Raw genomic sequence first — 18,214 nt, 5'->3', positions numbered from 1 at the left:
GTGGGGGAATATCTTGGAAATGCTAAGAAAAACAACCACCTGTGCATTATAAGTGATGGACGGCCAAAAAAATGGGACATTTTAAACAAAAAGATACTGAAAACTTAGCATTTAAAGACTCTTATGCAAAGAATTAAGTTCTTGGACTTATTTCAAAGATAATTTCAAAGAATTAAGTTCAAGGGGTTATTTCAGGGGAAAAAAAGTTAACCAAAAGAAAGAGCTGGGATCCCAAATTAAGCAGTGAGCAAAAAACCTGGTAAATGTGATCAGTGTAAATGAGCACTGACTGTATAGAACAGTAGTAATTATGAGTAACTGCAATAGAGGTAAGGCAAGGCACATATTAACATCGTTTCCAAACACACATTAAATATTTATTTTTAAAATAACCAATTAGGATACCACAAAGTAAATCTCCAAATATACCAAGGAATCAAGATTCTAAAGTGCATGTTCTGAGTACAATGCAATACAATTAAAAATTAACAGAAAAATATAAACCAAAAATCTCCAATGCATCTGAATTACTCAATAATTCACATGGAATCAAAACTGGCCAACAGCCAATAGAAAAAGGTTAAAAAAAGAAAAGTGAAAGTGTAAGAAAATGGTTAAAATTGGTCAGTAAATACATGCTGTATCAAAACTTGTAGAATATAGCTAAAACAAATCTTAAAATTCCAGACAAAATAAGCCATCTCCTAGAAAATATGTGATGTATCAAAAGTTTTTCAATAAACAGGAAACCTAGAGAGACCCAGAACCATAAAAGAACCAGTACTGTAAACTCCATATTTCACTGCCCACTCAAAACCAATCAGTTAGCAAATTCCAAATGTAACAGAGCTGGATGGTTGTACAGATGAGTTTAACCCAACATTCAAGGAAGAACACATCTCCAACCAACATTCCCAGAGAACAGAAAATCAAGGCACACTGCTGAAGCCATAACCTAAGGAATGTACCACCTGACATGAAGGAAACCTACAAGACATAAATATTGATGCAAACATCCCTCAAAATGGGGGAAAAATGTAAACTAAACTCAGCAGTGTGGGTTGTTCTAAAAAAACATAAGTAAAAAGATATGTTGCAGAATGGGAGAAGATTTAATATTTACATCTGTATTTGTACACTCTTATATGCATGTATACATAAAATGTATATCTGACAAAATCAACACTTTAATAGAATAAGGGGCAAATGACAGGAACAGGGATCCACAGGGAAGGAAGTCTGAAGAGCCAATAGATGTATGGAAAGCACTCCATCTCACTGGTAATCAGGGGACTGCAAATTAAAACAATAAGGTAATAATATTTGACCCCTATTAAAACTGGCAAGAATTTAGATATCTAAATACAAGTGCTAGCAAAGATGTTGGGAAAGGGGAACTCATAAAAACTGTGCCCAGGAGAGTATTCTGCCACAATTCCTTTGAGAGCAGTCTGGAAACAACTGGAGTGGAAGATGCCCACCCCTCAGCAATACCATTTCTACATGGTCTGTCCCATATTTTGCACAAGAAGGGTATTCATGGCAGCACTGTTGGAAATAGTGAAAAAAGCAGAAGCAATTTAACTGTCCTTTGGTATAAGAATAAACATCACTAACATAAAAGTTTAACACATAGAAAATAACAGTCTGTGTTATAGGTATATGTACATGTAATAAAAGTACAAACATATGATACACAGCAACTTTGAGAAGATGATTACCTCTGGGGAAGGAAAAAAGATGAAAAGGGGAATGGTGTTTTAGCTACATCTGTTATGCTTTACTGTTTTTCAAAAACAGAAATGAAACAAACATGGCAAAATTTTAACATCTGTTTAATCTTGTGGGTGAGCACAGGAGTGTTCTATTAATGTATGACTTGTTTCCTACTTTTAAAAATAATTAAAATATAATAAGGTTGAGAAACACACTAATGCATTGCTACTAATTTACATTTTTTTTAAATGTTTAACTTTAGAAAATTTTTCTACCTGAATTGTTTTATTTGATCTCAGGGTCTCTGCATTCTGGGGCTCTCCCTAGCAAACCACTTTCCCTAGCAAACCACTTGTGGCATTCTTAATGGTAGAGTACAGTCACTAAGCTCTCAAAAGCTAAGGACACCAAATAATTTTTTTCAATCTGGGCTAAGAAGAGCTTTTGCTTAGGTATACAGCAATCTTGAGGGGAATCTGGGAGTACATTAACGCTGTGCTGTGCGTGCTCAGTTGCTCAGTCCTGTCCAACTCTTTGCGACCCCATGGACTGCAGCCCACCAGGCTCCTCTGTCCATGGGGATTCTCCAGGCAAGAATACTGGAGTGGGTTGCCACGCCCTCCTCCAGGGGATCTTCCTGACCCAGGGATTGAACCCAGGTTTCCCGCATTGCAGGCTAACTCTTTACTGGCTGAGCCACCAGGGAACTAATTGTTCTTATATACTCAGAAGCTTACTAAATGACTTTTCTTTTTTAGGTTAAAACTACACAACCCTGGCCAAAAGTTAATAGCTACTTACCAGTATTCTTCAGTTAAGTAAGGTACCTGAGAATAGTAAGACGCATTTCTGCATTCTCAGCTCAGCCCCAACAAGTCTACAGGATAAAAGTACTAAAGGGCCCAACATTTTCACAGGGACTTGGATGTCATTTAAAGGACACGTGCCACTTATTTCCCTCCTTTCTATTAAAAAAATCAGTAATAAAAATCACTAGTGCTTTCAGAGGACTTACATTACATGCTAAGAACTGTATGAAGATCTTTTATCTGCATTAGCACAACTTCCTGCATGATAGAGCAAGTCTATTATTCCCAGTTTCTAGATAAAAAAATACCAACAGAGAAAGGCAAGAAGCACAGATCGAAAATATCACTGACAATCCTACAAGGTTTCTACAGGGAAAGATAATTTCCACTATGCCATGAGGCTGTGAAAAAGGCACGAGAGTAAAGTGGAAATTATTGGCAGCTGGTCATCAGAAGCCCAAAGTTAATCAAAACTGATACCCTGCAAACAGCTGCTTCCTCTGGTTATAACATGGCCCTAAATCCTTACAACAAATAAAGCAGGGAAAGTCACATCCTTCTACAGCATGGCAGGAAGGGAATCGACGCAAAGTCTGGTAGTGATAAAGGAACACAAGGCACAGCGTATGAGGAACACTGCCATCTTCAGTGTGCACTGGTGGTTTCACACACAGGACGCACTCCACACGCGGCCAAGCATCAGCCCTTGATTCTAAGGGCTTGCACATCCAAATAGTTTCTTACCCGCAATAAAATTAAACCCAAAGCACAACAACATATTTCACCCATGAGTATGTATCTTTAAAAGGGCGGAGCTGGGCAATTACAAATTGCTGAGAGCTCAAGTCCCTGGAAACCGAAGGAAACCATACAATAACGGCCTTATATGGTAAAGATGAGGGCATATCATTTCTGAAAGTCCTGCACTGGGACCTAATGAGAATGCACTTCTCATTCATAATCATGACACATCCTCATTTATCATCCAGTGAATAAACTGAGGAATCCATGTCTAACTCTAGATTGTGAAGGGCCATTCAGAAAGACATGACTACAAGTCATGGTGACAACATGGCTTACCTGCACATCTAAGCAGCAAATTTAAATGAATGCAGAGGATGGAAGGAAGACTGACAAGAACTTAATAACAGCTTTCAAAGTATCGTCTCTGGCTAAACAGTGATTTAAGAACTACTCATCAATTTCCTAAGGCTTATATATAGAATAATTTCATTTACTAACAAATCAGTCCACTGTTTCATTAAGGATGCGTCACCTCAGTTACATCATCTAGAATATTACTGCTTTGCTAGCATGGAATTCAAAGCTTAGCTGAGACTAGCCAGTTAGATGTAAATTTCCTGCTTTAAATAATTGTTTAAATATATTAATTATTTACTAGTTATCCCCATCACATGCCATAGGACAACTTCTACTGTACCTCTCCAGCTAAAACTCCAAGTGATGAGAATTACCAGCAAGTCAACTCAAGTGGCGAAAATGACCAACACCAAGGTCCCCAAAGGCTCTGGCTCAGACCCCACTGCATACACTTGTGGGACATATCAGTGAAATAGGTCAGAGCACTGGCTTACAGACTATTATTATCTAAAGGACTCAGTGGCCCGCCGGAGATCCAGCAGTATGAGCCCCGGGTAGAATGTAGCTCCAGAGTGCACGTGTGGCTGGCACCAGGGACAGCCGTGACAGCAGTCCCACGTGGCAGCCCCGGCTGAGGCGCGCGGTTCTGATAGGCCCCAGCCAGCACTCCTGCAGCTGAGAACCACCAGGACACTGGTGCTGTCATTTACTCTGGGTTTGGGAAAAGTTCTCAAATATTTAAAAGTGGCTACAAGCCTCAGCACAGCTCCTGGAGACTGACGCTTCACTAAACCCACAGAGTTTGGGAACACTTTCCTCCCATAGGCTTTCTTTTCTCTTTTTGGGGGGGTGGTGAAAAATCAAAATTTAAGCATTAGTAAATACATCTTTGTAAAACTGCTCTAGGAAGGAATGCTTGCAATTTTAAATAAGCTGGCAAAAACATTCCTCCTTAGGCATAGAAAGTTCAACATAACTAAATATTCCTAATTGCAAAGGTATTTCCCATTAGCTTGAATAGGAAACCACAACTGCTTCCACTTACATCTAAGAGTATCTTACTTATGTGTCACAGAGTGGAGTGTTAGTTGCTCAGTCATGTCTAACTCTTTGCAACCCCACGGACCATAGCCTGCCAGGCTCCTCCGTTCATGGGATTCCCCAGGCAAAAATACCGGAATGGATTGCCATTCCCTTCTCCAGAGGCTCTTCCCGACCTTACCTCTCGTATCTTCTTTCAAAAAAGAATCCACGTTTAGGAAGCGCACTCGTCGCAGTCACTGAAGACACTACCATGCAATCAAAGCCCTTTGGATACATACAAAACAGACACACGCAAAAATCTTGTCACAGACGTTTCTATAAAGGAGTTCCACTCTGGGATGTATTTTCAAGGAAGCTAACGGTGTATTTTACAGGTGCAGACATTTCACCCTCCCAAAGTCTCAAAATACAACTCTGGAACACTTCCATAAGACCTTTGCATTAATCATTTAGGATGACTGTTTCTTCATTTAAGACGGACCGCCTGACATGGTAACTGCTTTCAATCCACACATTAGCTCGCTTAATATTAAATTGAAGATGCTACCAAACTGGTGCCAAGGAGGCTCAATCTGATAATTACGGGTTACTTCCAAAAGTGACTTTTGGTAAAAGCCATACAACACTTTACCCGGCAGGCTTATTCTTTCTCACAACTAACATGTTTCTGTAAAGTTTTAAAAAAACAAAACTCCCATGGTGTCAAAAAGTGACATGTTAGTTCTATCATTCAAATCAGATATTCCCTTTTAAGATGCTGAGGGTATTCCACACACTATGTCCTTCTGGTCTACACTCTAGATTCAGTCAGACATGCAGGCTGTTCCGGGGCGGTGGGTTCTGCCTGTTTCCTCGGCAGTCTCCCTCAGTCAGTCCAGTACAGGCAGCTCCCACGACTGCCCTCCAAACTTCTCATCTGCAGTCTTCTTATAATTCAGCCATTTTATAATCCATTATGATAATCTGAGTTTATTATCCAGACTGGTTACACCATCCTCAGATGTAAGGCCCAAACAGCTTCCCCCCATACCCTGGCTCAAGGAACAAAGATTTTCCCAAACGGTTCATCCCTACTTTATATTCATACAGGTTTTCATTTTAGGGAAAAATGCTGATCAAAATCACTTGACGTGTCCAAAGTTCAGTAACTATCATACTGTTGATACATCAGAAGAGAAGATCCTTTCAGAGGCACGGATCATCTCTCACCACCAGCCTTGGAATAATTCCCTGAAATCTCATTCTCCGCAAGGAGAATGGTAAGTCAAACGTGCTCAGACGCAAAGGAAAAGTTTGCAGAGCCTGGGCATAAGGCCTCCATTCACACTGTGCAGAGTTCAAAGGAGTCAAAAAAGGGTAACTATTGAAGTGGGTTTTTCTTTTTTTTTTTCCAACTTCCTTTTTCTTCGAGCAGTATTATTTATGTGGATATGCGTTCTATTGAAATCTCTTCAGGCCCTGCTCCTCCACAGGAAGGAGCTACAGTGACTGGTGGGGGGCGGGGGGTGGTGCAGGGAGAGTGGTCCACAGGGCAAGGCTAGGCGCCCAGTAGCTGGCCAGGAAGACCAATGCACACGACACAGGGCCTGCAGACAGGCGGTCACCAAGAGTGACAGCTCATACATGGCCCAGGAATGGAACTTTCTGAGGAGGTTTTACCTTAAGGGAACCAGAAACGCCAGCCTTAGGTGGAGGTGAGAGGAGGGGCTCAGGAAGAGCACACACAGATTGGGTTACCGGGTGCTGGAAAGTAAGCCGGCCACCACAGCCGCCAGGCACGGTGTGGGAGCCCACACCTGCCTGTGAGCAAAAAGGAACAGTCTCTATGGGCACAAGTGAAAATGCCAAGCAAAGCATTCTGGCACTGCAGGTCCTCTTTAAAAACTGGGTTGAAGAATGAGGAGACCATTTTAAAAGTCCATGAAGAATCTGGGGGCAGCTACTGTAAAACTATGGATATTTTATCATCAGAAAGCAGAAAGGTAGAAGAGTTGGCATTTTCTGGCTCAGCCACGCCTAAATATACAACAGCAAACGGAGAGGCTCTATCTCCTAACTTCTTGACTTAACAGAAAATTTATAAAGCAAAAACTTCATCACTGCAGACAAATAATTCCATATACCACCTCTGGTCTGAGAACAAAGAAAAACTAGGAACCCATGACGAGGTAGAAATGAGTCAAAACACAGTTCAGCTTGAAAGGAAAAGCTGGAGAGCAAAAGAACTATCCATGTAAGAGCAACTACAGGAACCTAAAACAAAGTATTCGACACCCACTCAGAAAGGAGGGGAACTGGTTGCCGAACCCCTGTCCTGAGTGTCATCTCCCTGACCCTAGGGGTTCCTCCCACAGGACCCTCCATGAATGGGGAAAAGCCCCAGAACCACCCCTTCCAATCCCAGCTCTGCACTGGTTTACCCACAAGCCTCAGAGCAGAAACCCACCCTTCCTTGAAGTGGGGATGAAAACCAGAAAAATATCACGGCTCTTTTTTTTTTCTTTCTTTCTTTAGGCAAATGCTTTGGGCTGCATGGCCAAGGCAGCTGACATCTTGCAGTGGTTGTAAACAAGCAGGAACACCAGAGCAGAGACCCAATTCAGTAGCCTGTATCATTTACTCCCGACTTATAGCTCAGCCAGAAAGGAAACCCAAGTCCCCGCTCCTCTGAGAAGGCCAACACGTGCTCATCACTGCCCTCCGGCTCAGCCTGGACTCAGCTCAGGTCCCACCCCCAGTCAGCGCGGAATTCAACTTGGCGAGAGCAGAACATCTACTACATATGGTTACAAAGAGGCTTCTGGACAAGCGGGGACGGCAGCAATCTGTCTACGGCACCTGGAGTCTATCTTAGTAGCGTAATCAGTATGTAGAAACCTGCTCCTCGCTGCCTGCCCAACGTGGGGTCATCGTCACGTTTATACACAGAGCCTCTGCCAGCAGCACTGCCTGTGTGCTCAGCCCGGGCTCACACGCTCCAGAAAACCAGGAAAGAGTTAAACGTTCTTTGCACTTGACTCAGTGGCTTCCCCTCACCACAGACTCCCAGATCCCACCATTCTCCAAGCCCGCTGCACAGCCAATCAAAGCAAAGGAAGGAAACGATGCTGGCCGGCTGACAGCCCCAGAGCTCTGATGGCCATATATGGTAAAAACCACTGTCAGAGCCTGTCAGGCCTGCGGGCCGGCTGCTGTGGACATATCAGTGAACTGCAGCAGCGCCAGAGGCCAGCCAAGGAAACGCACAAAGGACAGGCTGCCTGCTCATCTCCAGGGGAGGGCGGAGGATGAGGGGTGGGGAGTGGGGGGGTGGGCGGCGTCATCTGCCAGGGCATACTCTGAGACACAGCCACTCGCTGTAATCAAAAATAGCCCCCGGGTACACGGTGAGGTTCCTTCTGCCAGGACTTTGTGCTCCGCTGTTAATAACTGGGGGTGAGGAGGGTGTCCCCCTTGGCCCCCCACCCCTAGCACGACTGTGGAGAACAGTCACTGGGAGAAAATGAAAAGGTCCTTCTGTGGCGCTTCATGTGGTAATGAGGCTGTGTGGCGCTCATGGGGCTGGCAGCTCGGGACACAATTTGGAAGTCATTGTTCTGCACCTGGTGCCCGCCACCGCCACCCCCAGCCCCACCCCCGGCCCTTCACAGTTGTCCGTACAACCGACAGTTAAGGTGCTCCGGGCAGCAGACAGCATCTACTTCAGGAGGCAGTGAATGGGCATCCCAGGACACATCAGACACTGGCCCTGCGTAAAAGCTCTGGCCTGTCACACCAAAGCTACCCTGTGCCAAACGTCCACATCCGTACAAAGGGCTACCAGCATCGCCAGCCCTCTCCAAAACGGGGCACCGCTATTTGTGGGAATGGAAATTGCCTGTCAGCGGCGTACAGTCAGGGGGAGTCGCAGCCAATGCAAATCCAGCAGGTGCTGGCAGTGACTGGGGGTCACAGAGAAAAGCGCCATCGGGAGACTGCCGTTCCTTTTGAACTAGTCCATGAAAGAAGGCACTTATCAGCACGACGCCTGGCACTTAGAGGAAGCCTTCAACGATGTGAGCTGCTGCGACTCCATCACAGCCACTGTCTGTGCCCGAGCACGGTGGAGACCAAGCACTTGCCGAACCTCGAGACAATTCTCAAGCTGCCAGCATCGGAGCCCTGACAGGCTAGTGTTTTTTGTTATTAAGCCTTCCAACCCCAGAGAAACAACGCAAAGGATTAAGTGTCAATTAGGCCATGGTTTCTATTTTTTTTTTAAATCTTTCACCCTCAGTGGAAAAATAAATGTTAATCAAATATATACATGTACAAATCAAATAGAGACTCAAAGTTCTAATCCACGGAAGAACTCAGAGCTCTGGGCAGTCACTCGGTCTGAGTTTCAATTTTTGCAGCTGTAGAACAGGTGTATGACAGCAACCCCACTGTATGCAAAAACCAAGACATGATGCGTGAATGGGACCCGCCAAGCACATTCTTGATGTCGTGAATATGACATGAAGTCACCACCGCTTTCTGAAGCTGAAACAGTGCAAAGATGCTATATGGATCCACTTTTAACAATAATCCTAAAATGCAGAGCAATGCTTATTCTGGTTTTCCTCCATATAATGGTGAAGGAAAATTCCACTTCTGCACTATTTACACTGGAAGTGAAGGGAAAAATGGCCCAAAAGTGTGAGATTTTTCTACCAAAAGGCTGTTCTACAGCTCCTCCAAATTCCCCCCTAATCACACATTCCATTTCTCCAACACTAGAAAAGGTCCTCCCGACGCAGGGAGGAGGGACAGGGCTCTCCCTGGTTCTCTGCCCTCCTGGGAACAGGGCCCCTCTTCTCACCCATGAGTTTAGTGAGTTGGCTGCGCTCCTCTTCTGTTTCACCTCTGGCTCCCACGCTCAGGAGAAACCCAACTTGCAGTATTGTATCCTAGAAGACTTTATTTTCACAGACTATACATATTCTCTGTGACATCTTCCTTGACTTCTGAGGCTCGGTGAGAACTCATTTCCCATCGCTGTGTCAAGAGCCCTTTAGGCACAAACATATCTCCCCACTGCAGGGATCAGCATCAACTGCTGGCAAAGCCTTTTTAAGAGCAAGAATCCAACACACATTCTGGCAGAGCAGGTGCTCAAATGTCTCATAAATAAGCATGTGAATGAATTAATGTAATTTTTCTAAAGTACTGATTTAGCTTTCATTAAAGTTTAAACAACAATTAGCTCTTCATATACACTTTGGTAATATTGAGAATGCTTTTTAAAAATAATATTTACATGTAATAAATTCATTATAAAACATTTTGAAAGAAGTACAGATAATTATAAAGAAGAAAATAAAAATCACCTTTAGTCCCACCATCTATGTTAACATTACAGTTTTCCCCCAAAATTAATAGTATCATTTGAAGTTACACATAAGGCAGCCTATAACCTTATAACACATTTTTAGGCTGTATGACAAAATCACAGAACATAGGATAAAAGTACCTTGCCATGTAACATAAATTTCTCTTGCTACTGCACATAATCCCTCAATATTCATTTAAGATTTATTAAAGAATGCTATATATCTATATGTATTTATCTACATAGATTTTTTTAAAAGGAGAGGTGGAAAGAGTATCTAAAATTACCCAAAAGGCCTTTGAGCCTCGTAAGAGACATGGGTTCAATGGCTGGGTTGGGAAGATCCCCGGAGGAGGGCATGGCAACCCCCACCATTATTCCTGCTTGGAGAAAGCCCATGACAGAGGAGCCTGGCAGGCTACAGGCCATAGAGTCACAGAGTCAGACACAACCAAAGTGACTGAGCATGCACGCCAAGGACATTTAGGCTATTTTGAGTTATTTATTTACGCACTGTGTGATCTAACATTATGAGTCAAGTAAGCATCATATTCTGAGAATACACCTGATCCTTGAACTACGCGGGTTTAAAGTAGGCAGGTCCACTTAGGATGCAGATTTTTTTCAATGAATATGTACTACAAGATCCACAGTTGGTTGAATCCACAGATGCAGAACCATGAATACAAAGGACCAACTGTAACCTTATTTTCAACTGCCTGGGGGGGGGGTCTGTGCCTGTAACCCTAGTTGTTCAAGCGTCAACTGTACAATGTTTCAGTTATCATTACTGCTTAACTGTTGTTGCTCAGTCACTCAGTTGTGTCCAAGTCTTTGCTACCCCATGGACTGCAGCATGTTAGGTTTCCCTGTCCTTCACTACCTCCCGGAGTTTGTTCAAACTCATGTCCATTGAGTCGACAATGCCATCCAACCATCTCATCCTCTGCCGCTCCCTCCTCCTCCTGCCCTCAATCTTTCCAAGCATTAGGTCTTTTCCAATGAGTTGGCTCTTCATATTAAGTGGCCAAAGTATTGGAGCTTCAGTTTCAGCATCAGTCCTTCCAATGAATATTCTGGGTTTATTTCCTTTATGATTGTCTGGTTTGATCTTGCTGGCCAAGTGTCTTGGACTGCTTAATGAGTCATCCTAAAATTTAGCTACTTAAAACAATAAATATTTCTCATCTCACAAAGTTTCTGTGGGGTCAGGAGTGCAAAAGCAGCTTATCTGGGTGGTTCCAGCTGAGGGTTTTCATAAGTCAAGGTGTCAGCCAGGGCTGCAGGGATCCATCTTCAAGACGGCACACTCACGAGGTTGGTCAGTTGGTGCTGGCCACTGGCAGGCGGTCCCGAGGACCTCTCCATAAGGCCAACTGAGGGTCTTTACAACATGGCCGCTCCAAAAGAAACAAAGTGGAGGTCAATATGCTTTTAAGACCTAGTCTCGGAAGCCACACTCCATCAGTTCCTCCATATCCCAGCGGCGACAAAGGTCACTTCCATTTAATGTGGGAGGAAACCGCCTGACAGCGAGACATGAGGAGGCGAGGCCCACTGGAGGCCACTCTGGAGGCTGCCGCCACAGGGAGTGAGGCAAGACGACGGAGAGCCCTGCCGCACAGCCGGACAGCCAGCCTGCACACCACCCCAACCACCCTCCCTCTATCTGTCAGGTGGCTAAAAGCATAATTACCTGACAGCGTGAGGATGCAGCCTGAGACAAGCAGCTCAGGAAATCCAAAGTCTGATTTCCACTGTCTCAGTGAATCAGAGGTAAACTGAGTTGGATACTAAATATCAAGCAGCAGCACTTAGAATACTGACTACAATGAATCAAGATTTCTTCCTCAATAAATTTCTTCTTCAATAAATATGACAGAAAAGTACTCTAAAGCAGCCCTTGCCAACCTGAGTCCATGGAAGAATTAAGTCCTAACGCCCTGAGGCAGCTACTTATGTAGTGGATTAATTTCTTTCCTATGCATCTACAAGGCTTAGCAATGTCCATTCCTTGAGAGAACTAAGAAAATATTCACGGAGATGATTTCTGTAGGGCCGAATTCTTTCACAAAACTCTAGTTGTAAAGGGCTACAAATGAGTTGAAAAGATAGTTCACGGACATAAATAAAGCAAGATCCCAAATACTCCCACAAAATATATGGGAGAAACATAACGATGTATAAGAAGGCAAACACAGCTACACCAGAGGAACAAGAGCAGAGGGGAGACAGAGGCCCAGAAGGTTAGCAAAGACTGAGCCACATCCACCCCAGCATGGCCAAGAGCAGACCTGCTCTCCAAGGCAATTGCTGGGAAGAAGAAATCAGCAATCACGCCAATCCTCTGAAGTAAGACCGTCAAGGGAGGAAGGAAGACAGGAGCCCTCCACTTTGCATCCTACACCCGAGTGGATAAGAGATCGCGAGCAAAGAATTCTAACCAACTTCCTCAACCCCTGTTTAGGTTAGGATTTCCAGGTTCTCTGTGATCAGCAGCTTTAGTGTGTGTGTGTGTACACACGTGCACGCACACACCTACCCACAAACACTGCCGTGTTTGTGTAAGCCACAGTGGCTCACAACAGGGATGGGAGTGCCTCAGTCCCACATCATGAGTGTGGCTCCCATACTCAGGAAGGCTTGTTCAGGCCCACGTGGTAGAGCGCACAGGGGGCCAAAACCTGTATGCTTCTGACATGGCAGCTTGTGCAGTTGTGGGGAAAAAACTCCACGGCCAAAACCACGGAGCCAACTTCTGTTCAGCAAGACTGCTATTATTCATCCTCTGAAAGACCAAAGAACCAGAAAATGTACTAGGCCACACCTCGAGAAGTCATGACAGGACAGCATGCCGCAGCTTGATGGAAGCATTAAGGAAGAAACCCTGAATCATGCGTGCTAATCTAAATTGCCCCACCTCGGGGCTCAGTACTTTCCACATTCCCCCAGCAGTGACCCTTTAAAATCCTATAAAACCTTCTGGACAAAAACCTCATAAACCAATACACTTAAACAAACATATTCATTCCTAAGCTTATCTCTTGCTGTGTACATGTCAATTATTTGTCTCTAATACTCTTTCCATTTCTAAAGTCCTGGAAGACAGAGACCATGATTCTCCTAGAATCTAACCACAAGCCTCATGAGGCTGCAGTAAGTCGTATTTACTGCTGACACTAACTCTGAAGAAAAACTCACAGAGGCCATGTTTTAAAATGGGGAGCCTTTCAGAAAGAGTCACAATACATCTTAAGATCAATACACACTTATTCAATATTAATATGGACAGAAAACCTCCAAAGCACCACCAAAACCAGCCTGGCTGACTATAACCAGGGGTAAAAACTGCAGCCGCAGAGGGCATGGGGGGAGGACGTGGGGGGTGGGGAGCAGGGGGCGACGCACATTACCAGAAGTCTCTGAGATATGTATTGAAAACCATACGCATCTCCTTAAGTTCATGTTTAGAGAAATCCTAGACTGCCATCCTCACACACAGGAGTCCAACACACACCCAGAGCATCATTTCCTGCAATCTTCATTTCAAGCATCACTTCATATTACATGTGGGAATTTGGTTTTCCCTTCCCTTTAAACAAAAGCAGCACCTCATTATAAAACTATTTCAAAGTTGCCAAGACACTGAAGTTGCAGGATCTCTTTTCCAGGTCAGAATCCTGTTCAGGATCAAGGGTTCAACATGCACTCGGGGTCCCTAGTGTTTTCCTCCTTCAAGACTGCACTTCTAAAGGGGAGACAAACATCTCAGTACCAGCAATCTTCAGGGGGTGGGGGAGGGTGTCAGGAAACTGACCACAATAAAAGGTAGACACAGCACTCCTGGAGGACAGAGATTACAGACGATCAAACCAACTGATCACATGCACATCTAACCAACTGTGCACATCTAACAATGAACTATCACTTGTGAAAACGTAAAACTTATGATCCTCATTCAAATATATACTATTAAACCAAAATTAAAAGGAAATAGATATCCAGGGGCAGTCGGCCCTACAAAGCAGGCAGAAATGTAGGTTTCCTGACAATGTGGAACAGAGTTCTATTTTCTAAAAGCACAGGTAGTAAGTAGTTAAGGGACAGGGTCTTAGGAAGAAAAGAAAGGGGAGTGTTACCTGACACTCCAGGGCTCTGGGCTAGGCCCTGCCATGCTAGCAGAGCCTTTCAAGAGCTGCTGAGACACAGGACTGTCTACAGAGGCCAAGGATTACTTTTCTTTGCTTGGCTCAGCCTTGCCTTTGGTAGAAAGGCAACCAGGAGCAAACAGGCATCTACTTCGCAAAGTTACGTGTTGGCACTAAGGAGGGAAAAAAAGGAACAACAGCATTTCCCTTGCTGACTTCTGGGTAGCAAAATGAGAAATCATATTAACATTGAGTGCCACAGGAGACGAGAAATACTTCCAAGATCATCTGGAACTGCCAAAGCAGAAAATCACTTTCATATAATACAGAGCCTTTCACGTTCCAGATAGAGAAATGGGAGAGAAGGACAGAGGGAGGAATCCACACCCTACCAGAAGTCAGTGACCGAGGCAGCACTGAGCGGCCGGCTCCCTGACTCCCGGGCCCATGTTCCTTACTCAACACCACACTGATCCTAAGGGCGCAACACACATGCTTTAATACACAAAAATCCCAGAGTATGTGTGAACCCATTGATTATAAAATTTGGTAACCCCAAGTACTGGCTTTATTTCCAATGGGTGTCACTGGGCTTAGTTCATGCCAATGTCACCTCCTCCAACACAAATTAATATTTAAGGAGCAAAGCCACACAGAATGCTATTTATAAGCCTGGGAAAGACAGGCCCTGGAGGCTCCTCCAAAACCACCACTTTGCTCAAACATGATAATTTCTGAAGCAACTCATTCTATCCTAATTCCTACACAGTTGCTTAAAGAACAAAATGCTAAAATCTACTTATTGACCACTTCATGTTAAAAACCAAAGCACAGGATCCAGCTGGCTTTGGACCTGCACACGAGTCTCCCTTACATGGTATAAGCAGAACCCTAAGCTTCCCATGGTTGGTGAAAGCTAAAGTGGACTCACAAAGCCTTCTGTGGATGTGGGACTTGAAGAGAACTGTCTGAACTCAGAGGAAGATTAGCCACTTGGAAGTTTATTTTGGGCTTCTTAATTGGCTTGTTCCATTTCTTTGAAGCAAAAAAAAAAAAAAAACAACCCAAAAGTCTTAAATTTATCCTCTTGAACTCAAAAGAGATTACGGTGCCTCAGAGCCTGATCTTGGTCAACAAGCTGAGCTATCTTCTCAGCTAGCCACCATTAAGACACCACTGAAAGTCAAGTTTTCAAGTGCTCCTTGCTCTTGGTGGAAAATCAACTAAAAAGTCGCGGTGATCAAATGCAAAACTGGCATTAGATTCCAAATCCCACTCCAAAATCAGGTAAGTACAGATGTAACAGTGTAATGTATTATTCTGCTGGGAAAGATTGAAGGCAGAAGGAGAAGGGGATGACAGAGGATGAGATGGTTGGATGGCATCAACGATTTCAATGGACATGAGTTTGAGCAAGCTATGGGAGTTGGTGATGGACTGGGGAGCCTGATATGCTGCAGTCGATGGGCTCGCAAAGAGTTGGACATGACTGAGCGGCTGAACTGAACTTAATGTATTATTCACCACCAAAGCAGACGTTTTCTCCACAAAAGCGAAAGTATCTGAGTACAAAATTTAATTTCAATTTAATGAAGAGAGTCTTCTTTAAAAAATGACAGACAACTTTGCCAATAAGAAAGTACATTTGGAGACTTATATCAGATTTGTTCCCCAAAGGCATTCATGTCCTGTTTCTGTAGTGAGATGGTTCTGTTGTATAATACCACATCAATCCAGTCACCGAGGTGCAGATCAGATGCTAAAATAAAACAAGTTTGGTCACGAGCATCTGAGAGAATGAAAAGAAAAAAAACTGGAAGCTTTCCCAGCAAGAGTCTTCCTAAGAAAAAAACACCAAAATACAATGGGAAACAAACTTTGACAGAAATTCACAGACCGTAACCATTTCAGGATCACACGGCCCATCATGAGGAGACACGCCCCTAACAGGCATGGCTCGGGCTCAGGGAGACCCACTGTTCCCAGCAGAGTGGAAACAGCTGTGACGTGACCCAGCCTCTGCATCCTTATCATGAGGGCTCAGGACTCACCAAACCTATTTTCCTCCCAAAAGCTAATCAGAAAATGACTCTTTCCAGGTTCTCTCTTCACAGTGTTTCCCGCCCACCCACCCCTCCATTATTTGCAATTCTGGGATTTCCTGTTAAAGCTCGCACAGACCTCATCTACAATTTTCAAGAACGGTCAGAAAGTTACAAACCGCCTATCTGCTCCCCTATATCAGAGAGGGTTCTCTGGAAGGGTGAAGTCAGAAGGGAGAACTAGGAAGTCCAGCAAGGCTGAAAATCACATGGAACCACTTTCAGTAGATAGCCTTTATTTCTACCACTTGTGAACGCTGTTTAGATCCTATGCTGAAACTTACTGCTGCACAGACTTGCAATTTGCATTGTTTGGGGACATTTTCTTGGGCTCTCATCCCACTTACCATTCAAAAACAAAACAAAATCAAGAAGTCTCAGTCCTCATGATCACTCACACATACACACATACACACGAGTTTCTTATATATCTTTTACAATTTCTGCCCATTTAAAAACATTACTGCTTTTAAAGTTGCACTTTGGGTGGGAATCTTTTAAGGCAAGCGGATGGTTACTAACAAAATCATTAAGTCCCTGTGCCTGGCCACACTCACAGCATCACTGTAAGAATCTTTCCTATCCATAGAGGGCATGTCCAGAACAGAGTTCACCATTCTGTTTAATGATTCTCTGTCAGAGAAAAACTGATGTGGTTAGTAAAGCGTGTGGAACTTAACCTCAATTACAGCAGAGTCTAATGGTCCCAGAAATCACACAATGCTTAGTGAACTATCAATCTCCAAAATCAATCCATTACAGGCTAAGCAGAGATTACTGGAGGGTGTCATCTCACAGGATGGAAAGTCAGATGACTTACCTTGTGCAAAGGGAGTACAAGGAACGCTCCTCCCCCGCTCGCTTCTATGATTATGGCAACGAATCTGGGATTGACAGCGCAAAAGGAACTGTCCCAGGTCACTCGAGAAACCCGGATGTCGTCGTAACACTGGTCATTTTTCACTGCTTGTCCAAATACATGCCGAAACTTGCTCTGTCGTACCACTCGCCTCATCGTGTCTGTGGGAGGACAAAAAGTAAGTTAAAATCATGCCTCTGAGAGAAAGTTTACTTTCACAAATGAAGAGCTCCAATTCAGGGGAAAAAAAACAGAACAGTATAGCATAGTAAGTCTGCTCTCTTAAATGGTGGCCAAATGGCAAATCCAAATTTCCTTTAGCAGCACGTACTCAGAGAGAACTGCAAAATGCGTCAGGGAAAGAATTACAAAGAAATGAAAAATTCCAAATTCGAGATCCAGAAACAGCTCATTAGTTTTAATTTTAAGAGAAAGATCAAGGTAAAGAATGAAAGAAATTAGCCTTTCAGAGCTGGGTGGGACTGGAAAGACAATCCACTATGACCCCCACCCCTTTATAGATAAGAAAAACTCCAAAGTGAAGTCATTTGGTTGATTTGAAGCTGAGGAATCCCCTCCACCCCCAAATTATGATACTGTGCCTTTTTCCTCAGTCTGCCAAGGTAATTTTTCCATTTTTAAGCATTTTCCCCAGACATCAGCACTCTGCCATCTGAGAGCAGTGTCTGCTCACGAGTGTTTCCACAAGACCAGCTACAAGCAGTGGAGAATTCAACACAAACAAACCGCCCTTGCCTTCAAGAGGCTTCCAACACAAGCAGAACAATCAGAGCAACTGAGAACCACATCTCTGGTGCTGTTACCTGGAGTCTGACTATTTCTGCTATCATGGGGCCAAAGCCAGGTTGAGGAAGAGAAAAAGCAAGGCAAAAGTTTTCATGAAAAGTGGAGATGAACTGGATGATAAGAGGGGTGCCGCTAGCACACTGGACTGATCAGGCAGAAAGGGGCCGGGCTAAGAAGCTGCTGTGATGGAGGGGCCTGGGGTCATCACGGCAGCAGCCGTGAGCAGAGGAAAAGAAAAACTCAAGGAGGGGAAAGGAAACCAGTATGTCAGAGCT

At 44.0% G+C, this 18,214-nt stretch overlaps 1 protein-coding gene across 1 annotated transcript in view; it reads right to left on the bottom strand.

The window, feature by feature from the left end:
- The window catches only part of CORO1C (coronin 1C), a 141,277-nt gene that overhangs the window by 30,549 nt on the left and 92,514 nt on the right, over nucleotides 1–18,214 (bottom strand). The window contains exon 3 of the mRNA XM_055550723.1: nucleotides 17,094–17,293. Coding sequence (XP_055406698.1) covers nucleotides 17,094–17,288 — 195 coding nt within the window. The 5' untranslated portion in view covers nucleotides 17,289–17,293. The remainder of the gene's footprint in view (nucleotides 1–17,093; nucleotides 17,294–18,214) is intronic.

Source organism: Bubalus kerabau, chromosome 16, assembly GCF_029407905.1.
Source record: "Bubalus kerabau isolate K-KA32 ecotype Philippines breed swamp buffalo chromosome 16, PCC_UOA_SB_1v2, whole genome shotgun sequence".
NCBI lineage: Eukaryota > Metazoa > Chordata > Mammalia > Artiodactyla > Bovidae > Bubalus > Bubalus kerabau.
The sequence above is the reverse complement of the archived record's forward strand: the minus strand, read 5'-3'. Positions and strand labels throughout refer to the sequence as shown.